This window comes from Nyctereutes procyonoides, unplaced genomic scaffold (assembly GCF_905146905.1).
Source record: "Nyctereutes procyonoides isolate TBG_1078 unplaced genomic scaffold, NYPRO_anot_genome, whole genome shotgun sequence".
NCBI classification, from domain to species: Eukaryota; Metazoa; Chordata; class Mammalia; order Carnivora; family Canidae; genus Nyctereutes; species Nyctereutes procyonoides.
Window position 1 is genome coordinate 10,256,286 of NW_026575040.1, and position 12,247 is coordinate 10,268,532.

The 12,247-nt window shown below is 51.3% G+C and overlaps 1 protein-coding gene across 3 annotated transcripts in view; it reads left to right on the forward strand.

Annotated features, from left to right (window-relative positions):
* MEGF11 (multiple EGF like domains 11) overlaps positions 1–12,247 on the forward strand; it is a 341,459-nt gene that overhangs the window by 315,177 nt on the left and 14,035 nt on the right. For all 3 annotated transcript variants that reach the window (XM_055320208.1, XM_055320209.1, XM_055320210.1), the window contains exons 14-20: positions 731–877; positions 1,243–1,377; positions 6,508–6,636; positions 7,659–7,787; positions 8,293–8,421; positions 9,141–9,269; positions 10,785–11,021. In XM_055320208.1, the coding sequence (XP_055176183.1) occupies positions 731–877; positions 1,243–1,377; positions 6,508–6,636; positions 7,659–7,787; positions 8,293–8,421; positions 9,141–9,269; positions 10,785–11,021 (1,035 nt within the window). The remainder of the gene's footprint in view (positions 1–730; positions 878–1,242; positions 1,378–6,507; positions 6,637–7,658; positions 7,788–8,292; positions 8,422–9,140; positions 9,270–10,784; positions 11,022–12,247) is intronic.

The window sequence follows — 12,247 nt, forward strand, 5'->3', positions numbered from 1 at the left end:
TAATAGAGTACATGGCAGTGCAGAGAAAACATCAGAGGGCATCACATACGGTGACAGTTAAATGTCATTTTGCAAAGTGTCGGTTTCTATCTTATCCATATGTGCACATATGACCTAAAATCTACGTAGCACTGAGGGGCTGTGATCAAAAGAATCTGAGAAGACACCACCCATTGTCTGAGCCTGCACCCTGGGGCTGGGTGGCTGGAACCTATAGGACCGTGGCTCCAGGGCTAACATGAGTGGGTGTGTAGGTCACTCCCAGCTGCCTCAGCCCTGCCCCATAACAGCGTTCACTTGCCCCATAGTTGGTTTCTCTCAAGCTTAACCTTGGATACTAGCTAAGATGTCAAAAGTGAAGGTGGCCCTTCATGACCTGGTCCCTTCTCTTGGTCCTACAATCTCAACTCTTGCCATACCTTGTTTTGTACTTTGTGGTTCAGCTACACTATGCTATGTTTTCTTTTAAGGCATGATTCTCCTTCTTGCCTCCCATTTTTTGCACACAGTTTCCTTTATCTGGTAAATTCCTTCTTGGCCCTTAAGACTCACTTCAGGCATCACCTCTTCCTGGAAGCCCTCCCTGACCAGCCAAGCCCAGACTAGAGTTTTCCTCTACATTCCCAGATGCACCGGGCTCACCTTTATTCTGCACAGTGCCCCTTCCCATCATCCTTCCTTCTGCCTTCACTCCTCTTACCACTAACCCAAGTCTACCTCTGGCTCACAGGCATCCGCTGTGACAGCATGTGTCCGCCTGGTCGCTGGGGTCCCAACTGCTCTGTCTCCTGCAGCTGTGAGAACGGTGGCTCCTGCTCCCCAGAGGATGGGAGCTGCGAGTGTGCCCCTGGCTTCCGAGGACCCTTATGCCAGAGAAGTAAGGCTGAGCCCCCACCCCACAGATGGCTCACCCTCCCCACCCCTTCCCTGTTGGAACTAGACCTGGCCTGAGAGGGGCTGGGCTCACAGAGTCAGCCCCCATCCAGTTCCTCCCTCATAGTCCCCCCTCTTCCTGTGCTGCCTTTTCTGTCCCAAAGTTCAGGGCCCAGCCAGGGTCCTCAGTGGAAACAGGACTAGACCACACTCCTCTCTGCAGAGGACAGGCCCTCAGAGGTGCAGGGTAGAGATGGTTCTCCCTATACCCTTAAGGAGCCTCCCTTCATCCCTGTGTGGGACAGGACAGGTAGCCAAGCTGACTGGGGCCCCTGAGGCTGCTGACCACTGTCTCCACTTCATCCCCAGTCTGCCCCCCTGGGTTCTATGGCCATGGCTGCGCCCAGCCCTGTCCACTCTGCGTGCACAGCAGCGGTCCCTGCCATCACATCAGCGGCATCTGTGAGTGCCTCCCTGGATTCTCTGGAGCCCTCTGCAACCAAGGTAGTGTCTCCAAGGGAAGTGTGGGCCAGGGAGGTGAGACATCCTGGGAGGGAAGTGGCTGGAAGGAGGGGCTTGGGGATTCTCATCATACTCTGTGGAGGCAGCTCCCTGCCCATCAGGGCTTCAGTGCTTGGGCCTACCTTTCTGCGAATTAGTTACCAGCAGGCATGAGACAAAGGTATTATACAGTTAAAGGAACAGGCTCAGAGAGGTTAAATGACTTCTCCATGGTCTCACAGCTAGAAAGTGGCAGAGCTGAGAAATTCTTACTCCAAAGCTGATGAAAAGTGAAATTCGTGTAACTGACTTCTGCATAAGAAGTGTCCCCAAATGGCTTATGCTGAGTGCCAAGTGGTAAAGGCAGAGGATGATGTGGGAACTCAGAGGAGACAGTTCTGGCATGGGCTGGAAATGGCAACTTCCCAGCCCTTTCCCCCCTCCCCCCACAATCAGGCCAACCTCACTGATCCCTCTCAGCACACTTTCCTGTCTCAGCCGCAGAATCCTTTGCAACTCCACCTCCAGCCAACCTCCACCACTCAACAGGACTCCAAAAGGGAGATAGCGCTTATTTCCATCGGTGTGCTGCTAAACTGGCTCTCTGTAGAGGAAAAGCCTTGCTTTGTAACATTTGCCAGCAAGTTCCATGATCTAAGTATCTCCACCATGGCTGACTCTGTGGCACCAGAGGTTTACCATGGGTCACAGAGTTCCTGAATATTTAACAACCAGTGTGAAGGTAGAAGCTGGCCCCAGCACACACCGCTGCTTATTGTCATCTCTGGCTCAGTTTGGCTAAAGTGGAGTTGATTTGCGAGATGGTTCTGTGCTATGCAGGCCTTCAGCTAGGCCTCAGCCTAAGAGGCAGAGAAGGAAGAAAGGCGGAGAGTAAGCAGCACGGGTGTCGACATCCAACTGTCCAGCAGTGGGGAGAGGCTGTGGGATGCAGGGGCTGGGTGGGGATGGCAGAGGGGACTGAGAACGTAGCTGGGGCCTTTGGGACAGCTTTGAACACAGGGTTACAAAATTTGCACTCTGTCCTGTAAGGAGCAAAGAGATCTCAGACTAAGGTAAATTTAGAGCTTAAAGCAACTTGAAGGTCATCTGTGCAAGAATCTCATCTGATCTGTGTTTAAATGCTTCCACTGAGAGCTCACTACCTCCCGGGGGAGCAGATCCTTTTGATGAATAATCACCACTGAGCTGGGCTGGCTTTGTAAGTGTATGGGCCGTTAATATGGATGAGTAGAAAGTTCACTCCGTGATGCTTTGAGGTCATGAGAAGTTTGGGCTCCAGGGAAGTATATGTGACAGTTTCATTTGCTTGCAGCCCTCTTAGGACAGTTTAATCATAACCTGACACGTCGAGGTTTACTTATTAAACATCGGAGAGCCAGCCGTCAATACAGATAGGCTGGGTCTAAATTAGGATCTAAGCAGCCCGAGGAGTAACTCTCAGATCCTGCGATGTCTGATTTATCGCCCACTGGCCTAATGAGTATTTTCCACATATAGATCTAATAGAGTTTGCTATTAATGGCAGCTGCCCTGGTTAAGTCTCAAACCTTATAAAAAATGGAACTGACACTTTCTAATGACTGGCTTTCCAGCGAGTTACAAATTATAGACACTGCTTATGCAGAATCATTAAACATAGATTAAATATAACCAGATGTTTTCTTTTCACCAGCCCCCTTCTCCACCGCCCCTCTTTTTGCCTCACTCTTGATTCAGCTAAGAATCGACCAATTAATGTATTAGACTGATCGCATTAGCAGCTCTGTAGGTGAATTTGTCAGTCTTGTGTGGGTGAGAAAGACTTCAAAGATGAGACTATCTTGTTAGAGCAGCTCAGAGCTGGTTTGGGGACTATGGGGAGGTGGAGCAGTCCACTCCACACTGCCCATGCAGGGCTAGGACTGGGGAATGGGCTCCCCAAATCAAGCACTTCCCAAAGGCTGGGAAGAGGAGGAGTGGCCACCTGCTGTTCTGGAAGCTGAAGCTGGAACCTGAGCTGCACGTGGCAAGGTGTATGTCATCTGCCCCAGAAGGAGCTGAGGTTATTGCCAGGGTTAAAACAGGGCCCCCACATCAGCCATCCCACTCCCCACAGCTGTTAACCATGGCCTGAGACCAGTGGGAGGGGTGAGGCTCCATTTCAAAGACAAAGCAACAGGGGCACCTGGGTGGCTCAGGGCATGATCCCGGGATCCTGGAATCGAGTCCTGCATCAGTCTTCCCACAGGAAGCCTGCTTCTCCCTCTGCCTATGTTTCTGCCTCTGTGTGTCTCTCATGAATAAATAAAATCTTAAAAAAAAAAAAGATGAGGAAACAGGATTGAGAAGGGGTCATAGGGTCAAAGGTGCTTGGCTAGTAAGTGGCAGACCTTCCCAGCTGTGTGACCTTGGGCAAGTTAGATAACCTCTTGGTCCCTCAGTTTCCTTATCTGTGAAGTAGAGTTAATGATAGAGTAATAATTAGAATATCTAACATTGACAGTATTACAAAAGATCGACTAATATTTGTGAAGCACCTTGAACAGTGTCTGGAGCATGTAAGTGCCATAGAAGTATCTGTTGAATACGTGAATAATATTAAGACCCGAACCCAAAGCTTTAGATTGGAGCTTTAGATCCTGCCTTAATTATTTGTCCCAATCACTGATCATGTCTAGGAAGGGCACAGGGCAGACATAGAGCCCAGGCTCCAACTGCCCACAATCTGGTTGGGGAAGGGCTGGCAATGGGAAGCAGTGTGGCATAAAAAGAGGGCGTGAGCCCAAGGGCTAAGAGAACAAGGTCCTGGGTAAGTTGTTTCTCTTCAGGAATCAACACTTTCCCGTGATCCTCCATGTATGTAGCTCAGCTGACTGAGGGCCTCGGGGATTCAAGGAATTCCTTTCCCATGACAGGAATGCAAGGAAGCCTTCTTTGAGGAGGTAGGACTGGCTAGAAGTGGGCTTTGAGGAGAGAAGGTTGAACTGAGAAGAGCTTGAAGAGATAGGAGTCACTAATCCCAGTAGAACCTACTGGAAGGCCACTGCACCTAGGGCCTGTTTTGGATTATTTTGGCCATTTTGGATCATTTCCTGAGTGTCAGGCACTGTGCTGGGCACTCAGACATGGCAAAGGACATGAGAGCCAAATTCCCTGCCCTCACAAAGCCTGTAGTCTAGAGGGGGAAATTCAGGGCTCAGTCTTCACCAAGAGAACTCGGGAGTTGAAGGGCAGCCAGTTTACTTCCACAGGTTCAGCCACCTTGCCTGGTTTTTCCAGGCATCATGGAAGACAAAGACATGGGTAGAACTCAGGCCTGGCCTGAAATCAGCTCACAGGTCCCAGTAACAGAAGACTAGGGAAGAACAGAGAGTATGGAAGTTCAAATAGAGACATAACTCCCCAGAACAGAGATGATGGGCAAATCAGGATTAAGTTCAGTTATGAGTGACATAAAAATCCCAAATAACTGGCTTAAAATGACAAACATTAGCTCCCTCAGAAAGAAGAAGAAAGAAAGAAGAAGAAAGAGAGAGATAGAGAAAGAAGAGAGAAAGAAATTGAACAAGAAAAAAAAAAAAAAAAGAAATTGAACAAGAAAGAAATGATCCAGAAGCAGACCAGTGGAGAATGGTAGGGGAGCTTACAAAGAGATCAGGGACCAGCCTCCTCCTGTCTTGTAGCTCAGCCGTCCTTGGCAGATGACCTCCAACTCTGAGGGAAGGTAGTTGCTTAAACTCCAGCCACCTTATCCATAGTTGTTAATCCATAATCCATATTATCCTTCAACAAGGATGAGGAATGGACAATAAAGACATGCATTTCCACTTACCAGATTGTAGTCACATGGCCATACCCAGCTGTGCAGGAGCCTAAGAAATGAAGTCTTTATTGCGGGTGGCCATAAGCCCAGCTAAAACTCCAGATTTTACTTCTGAGGAAGAACAGACTGGATTATTGAAGGACTAGCAGCCTACTGCCAAGGGATCATGGGGAAGCTAGCATTTAAAATGAGTGTTAGGGGCGCCTGGGGTGGCTCAGGTGGTTAAGCATCTGATTGTTGATCTCAGCTCAGGTCTTGATCTCAGAGTTGTGAGTTCAAGCCCTGCCTTACCACAGGGTAAGATTTCCACAGCTGGACAGGAGAGTCAGGGAAGTTCTGGAAGGGAACAGCTGGAGCGAATACATGGGGTGTTATAAGGAAGTGGTGTGTGGGCCAGTGGCTTATGTGTCTGGGAGAGAGGGGTAGTCACCAGGTGAAGGAGCTTAAGTGTTGATCTTTAGGATCCAGATTTTATTCTGGGGCAGTGGGGAGCCACAGAGGATGTTTAAGCAGGGCACAGGAGTGTCCTGAAGAGAGCGATGCTTTAGAGAGCTCAAGTTGTAGGAAGCAGGTAAAGGATGACCTGCAGGGGAAATGAGAGGTAGGTGCTCTATTAGCACTCAGCCCTAGTTCTCTAGGAACTTGCAGCCTGGTTGAGGAAACCAGCCCTTCCTTTAGGGACCAAGGAGTGACTCCTTCAGGACAGGTGAGAACCACAACCCTACAAGTGACTCAAAGTGGGAATACCACAGGAGCTCAGTGTGAGCCCAGGAAGGCTGTCCTGAAGCTGAGCCAAGCCTTGAGGAACAGGTGGGACTTGGAGACAGAGGAAGCAGGTGGGCAGAGTCCCCCAGAGTCTGCACACTGACCTCACCCTGCACTCAACCCTCTCCTTCCAGCTACAAACGTCATCCACCCTCATGCCTATGGGATCAGTGATGCTGGCAAGAATGTGGTAATGGAAAGCAGAAGGCTGTGGAGCAGTGCAGGGAGCACTGGACTGAGGGTAGAGGCGGGATTCCCAGGCTCACGGCTTCCATCTCTGAGGCCCAATTCAAAAGACTTCACCCTTCTGGGCCTCAGTCTGTGCCTTCAAAGGGGATCATTGAGCCTCCAGAAAAATGCAGCTGTGAGCACAAGAGGGGAACTCATTTATGTACAATTGGAGAAGGGTGATGGGGCTGTGGAGGTGAGCAGTTCCCATCCAGATCTGTGAGCCCAGGGCTGGCATGGCTGTGGCCTGGGAACTTCTAGGGGTGCAGCAGCTGTGTGTGGTGGTGTGGGGAGTACAGGCTGTCCTGTGCCCACAGTGTGTGCTGGAGGACACTTTGGGCAGGACTGTGCCCAGCTCTGCTCCTGTGCCAACAACGGGACCTGCAGCCCCATCGATGGCTCCTGCCAGTGCTTCCCTGGATGGATTGGCAAGGACTGCTCACAGGGTAAGCAGCTGCCCAAGGAATGCCCCCCACCAGGAGTCAGGCCCCCAAACACACCCTCCTCCTTGCCCAGAACCTCTTCATCCCCTGGTGCCTCCACCTGCCAGGTCTGAAATGGAATGTCCACCCACATCCCAATTAGAGTCCCACAGCTAACATGATGAGTTATTAGGATTGATCGTTGGCATCATTAACTGTTAGTATTAAACGTATTGAGATGGTTTGGAATACTGCTGATACTACTGAGAACTAATACTCCATGAGCACCTGAGCAAGGAGTAGCCTTTAAGTTTGGTTGAAGAGGAGGAGGGGACAGAAACTAGCATTCTGGGGTTTGGAATGGGGAAGTGAGGTGACGCCAAGGTATTCACTTCACAGGGGTGAGAGCGTCCCCTGAGTGACCCATGTGATGTCCTGGGCACATAATAAGCCCGGTCAAGGCATTGTAGAAGCTCCTCTGGTCAGGTGCACCCAATCTGATATGGAGGTGACAGGGACCAATCTAAGAGTGGAGGCTTAATCTCCACCCTGGAGCACCTTGTCTGATGGGCGAGACAGGGACAGTACCGCTAGGGAGGCCCCAGTTAGATGGCCTGGCCTAAGGGAATTTCCATTCTGGTGGAGGAGACTCAAGTGTCATCCTCAGGAAGCTTACCAAAACCTAAAGTGGGGAGTCCCTATCCTGGAAAAGTCCCCGTTGTCACAGGGAAGTTAACACACAGTGTTCACACTGTAAACTGCAATGTTTAGTTTACCACACACACCCACGTGCTCCAGATCACAGCCAGTCCCCCTGAGAAGGGAAGTTCAGGAGCCCTCAGAGCTGGGAGAGTGGGCAGAGAATCTGGGCTTCATGGGAATCCCGGGTAAGTGGGCCAAGAGGGGAGTGGAGAATTCTGGGAACAGCGGGTCAGGAAGGCAGGAAATACCAGCTGGGTGTATCCTGGCATCTTGGCTGACTGGTCTCTCTCCCTGTCTGCTTTGCTCTGCCTTGCCCTCACCCTCTGCATCCCTCCTGCCCCCAGCCTGCCCACCAGGGTTCTGGGGCCCTGCCTGCTTCCATACGTGTAGCTGCCACAACGGGGGGAGCTGCAGCGCTGAGGATGGGGCCTGCCACTGCACCCCTGGCTGGAGGGGACTCTTCTGCACGCAGCGTAAGTCCTGCCTCCCGGCCGCCTGGCTATTCGGAATCCCATGCTGCGGCCTGCTGGCTGCCTTGGGCATCGTCCAGGTCTGTGGAAAGAGGGAGGAGGCGGGCCCGAGGGTCAGGAACGGCCCCCACCCCACCCGAGGATTGGGAAACCTGGATGGATTCAGGGGGTCGGATGGCCCTGTGTCCTGGAAGGTCAGGGCTGGAAGGCACTCTGGCAAGCATCAAGACCAGACCCCTGGACAGAGGGGCCCAGAGGGAGGAACAGCCTGTGGCTGCACAGCAGGGAGACGTCCACCTGGCCTCTAGCGCTAAGGCACCTTGGTGTAAAGGACCCCTCACAGCCACCCCTACCCCTTCAGCCTGAGCATCCAGAGTGCAGCGACAGCTGAGGAGAGGCGCAGGGTCTCACTGGCCCTCACTCACCCTGTGCTCAGAGAAAGAGGCAGCAGATGGACAGGTTTGGTCCCAACTGTACTGCTGCAGTTGTCCCCACCCTGTTTCTCCAGGCTGCCCTGCAGCGTTTTACGGGAAGGACTGCGGGCGCGTGTGCCAGTGTCAGAATGGTGCCAGCTGTGACCACATCAGCGGCAAGTGCACCTGCCGTACGGGCTTCACCGGGCGACACTGTGAGCAGAGTAAGCTGTCCCAGGCCCTGCCCCGGGGTGTCGGTGCCGGGCATCAGCCTTCTGCCAGGGAAGCCTCTCCCAAGTCCACTCATTCAGGGCTCTCTGCACCTCCTGTTCCCTGGAGTTTGGGAGCAGCTTCCAAGAAAAAAGGCTGAAGGAGGTCATGTCTACATCAGTGTTTATAGAGTTTCTTCCTCCAGTTGTGGGGAGGGGAAGGATGGAGGATGCTGAGAGAACAGAGTCCTGAGGGGGTACTGAAGGAATAAAAGGAGACAGGTTTTTTTAAAGATTTTATTTGAATAGAAAGAACGAGAGAGAGAGAGAGAGAGAGAGAGAGAGAGAGAGAGAGAGCGCATGAGCAGGGGGCAGAAGGGAGAGGAAGAAGCAGACTCCCTGCTGAGCAGAGAGCCCCACTTTGAGCTCAATCCCAGGCCCCTGGTATCATGACCTGAGCTGAAGGTAAACACTTAACCAGCTGGACCACCCAGACACCCCTGAAGACAGATCTTCTTGAATTCTTCTTTGAAGCCTCAATGGCACCCCGCACAGGGCCTGGCATGTGGAAAATGCTGCATAAATGTGTCAAGTGAGGAGGAAGTAGGAGTGGGTATCCCCCATTCAGGGCTAAGGTGCTTCGTCCACCCCCAGGCATCAAAACTGAACCACAGTGGGATGGGGAGAATGGGTGTATCTCACTGGCTATCCCATCTCTTCTTCATGCTACACAGGATGTGCCCCAGGAACCTTTGGCTACGGGTGTCAGCAGCTATGTGAGTGCATGAACAATGCCACCTGTGATCACGTCACTGGTACCTGTTACTGCAGCTCTGGATTCAAAGGAATCCGGTGTGACCAAGGTAATACACAGGTGGAGAGAGTCCCTAGGCAGGGGGCTCTGGAGAGAACCCCATGGAGGCAGGACCTAAAAAGATTCCAGTGGGAACAACTGGATTTCATAAGGACAGTGTGACTTCCCTTTTACTTTTGGAAGGAGACCAGAAGGGGTATGTTGCAGAGGGGGAGGCAGAGGCTACAGGTACTGTGTATTAAAGGCAGATGGAGCAGGAGCCTCTCAGTCTTGGCTTCCCCATGCTCATCCTTGGCCAAGTTTCCTGTGAGCCAAACAAGGGTAACCACAGCTAGTCCTGTGGAAAGGCCAATGGACAGCCGAAGATAGGCCAAATTCTGGTCCTGCCATTACCTGCTAGATGTCCTGGGCAAGTCATTTCATTTTACTGGGCTTACTATTCCACATGCAAAGTAGGAAGGGTAGATTAATCTTTGTCTCCCAGCACAGTACAAGGTTCTATTGAGGGCCAAGGAGTCCAAAAGGGCTCAACCTGGGCTCCAGCTCTACACTCAGAGGACACCCCGTAGTACAGTTGTGAGGACCAGGTGGAGATAATACGAATAGAGGACTCAGCACAGTCCTGGCACATATGCAAACAATAACTGATTCTTGTATACATAAGAACCCTTTGTGAAGTGCTGCAAACAAGGGATTATATCGTTTGTTCTAGAGGATGAGGAATGAGAATGGGCTCTCAATTATCCACAGAGGGGCGCCATACGACATTCCCATTGCATCCTGATGATATAGAGAATGATAACGCAGCACGTTACTTCCCCAAGGATGTTCGCTAGCTCCAGTCAGCCAGTTGCTGATAGCCAAGTAGAAGTCTAAACGGTGCCAGGCAGCAGGATGACCCCCACTGTGGGCTTAGATCAGTATGGAGCAGCAGTATGGAGAGTTAGCCCACACATTTATCATCATGAGGGGTTTTGTAGACAATAATCCTGGGCACAAATGCACTTTCATTGCCAGTCTGTCATATGGTGCTCACAGTTCCCTGGGACTACTGTTCCCATGTTACAAATGGGCAAACTGAGGACTTGGGAGTCACACAACTGGTAAGCAAGGAGATGGGCTGAGTCCAATTTTTCCCAACTTCTGAGGAAGCTGACTTTACCAATTACTGGTTATATGATCTTGGGTAAGTTATCTAACCTTGCGATGACTTAGATTCTTCATCTGTGAAAGAGAAATAATTAAACAGTCCCTATCTCATATGGCTGCTGGGAAGATCAAATGAGTTAATATTTGTAACTCAGTTTTTAGAACAAAGTACTCAGTAAACATTTGTTATTTTATTTGCCATCCAGATTACATCTTTTCTTTGCCATGTCACTGAAACTCCATCCCCTGTAGGCAGTTGAAGAAACAGGCACAGTGAAAGGGTAACAAAAGGATTGAAGAATAGGGCCAAAGACCAGAACACCCAGGTCTCCTAAAGTTAGAGGGTTCTAGGCTCTGAGCCAAGATCTGAAGCGCAAGGAGGCCTGCCCCACTCAGGTCCTCCCTCCATCCGCAGCTGCCCTCATGATGGAGGAGCTGAATCCCTACACCAAGATCAGCCCAGCGCTGGGTGCAGAGCGGCACTCAGTAGGTGCTGTCACAGGCATCGTCCTCCTGTTGTTCCTCATTGTGGTGCTGCTGGGCCTGTTTGCTTGGCGCCGGCGGCGACAGAAAGAGAAAGGCCGTGACCTGGCTCCCCGTGTCTCCTATACACCTGCCATGAGGATGACCAGCACTGACTACTCGCTCTCAGGTAAGGGCTATGCCCTCAGCATCTCCTCTCCTACACACACACACACATATCCACCCACACACACCAGGAAGAGCCACATGATATCATCCCTGGGGAGACCCAGGTTTATTGTCGAACTTAAAGTGGTCATGCTTGCAGGATTGTCCTGCTGGGGCTGGATGCTCAGATTCTCCTGGAGAGACAATGCAGGTGGGGAGCAGGAGCCTACTTGGAAAAGGTAGATAGGGTTTTATGAGAATGTCACTTCCTGGGTGCCTAGCTCTGAGCAGCTATGATTAGGAGCCTCCTTCCATTTCCCCAGAGCTTCCCAACTTTCTCACTGGGCTTTGGCCACAGAAATACCTACACTAAACAGTAACTTTCCTAACTCCAGGGGAACCTCTTCCTGGCCCAACTGGCCCTGGGGCTATTTCCAAGCCCTGTTCCATCTTTGCTTCCTTGGTGAAGGCCTCAGAGCAACTCTCCCTCCCAGTTCCCAGAGTTAGGAAGGTCCTATTGATACAGTGGAAGGGGATGGTGCCTGACTTGGGGTGAAGGGTGAGTTAAAAGTTTGGGCAATGACCCAAGATGTCCACAAATTTGATAAGATCTCCAATGGGCATTCTATCTAGAGTCTGAATGAGGTGGAGGTGGGGCTATTGTGCCAGAACCCTGGACTGCTGCCTTAGAAATGAGGCCGTTTGCTGCATATTTAGTTAAACAGAAGAGATCAAAATGCTCTGAAATTGCCCATAGCCTTGGGCCACACGATGCTGGGCCTATCTGGGTAAGCACAAGGATCATCACGTTGTCCAGCTAGCTCCATTAACTTATGGCTGACCTGTAGCCTCCTGCATCTTGGATTTAGAAAACCAAGATCACATCAGCCCATTCCTGCTAAGTACTGCCTAACATGTCCCAACTCCATGCCAGGTGCTACAGGGTAAACAGGGGCAGCCTAGGTGTGACCCTGCCTTCAGAGAGCTCCTGGCCTACTTGCCTCCCTGGGTTTCAGCCAAAGCACATATCCCCTGGTGAAATTCCAAGCCCACAGAGATGATTTGGGGATTTTCCTCTGTGACTATAATGATTAAGTTTGGCTGACTTCCCACACCATTCCACTGGAATTCCCCAATGCTGTGGAGGCGTCCTGGAATCCACAAGAGGGCAGCACTGGACTAAGAGGATTCTCTTTATGGCCTCACTCCTGGGATAGATCTCAGAGGGAGGCAGGGGAGGGTCGTCAG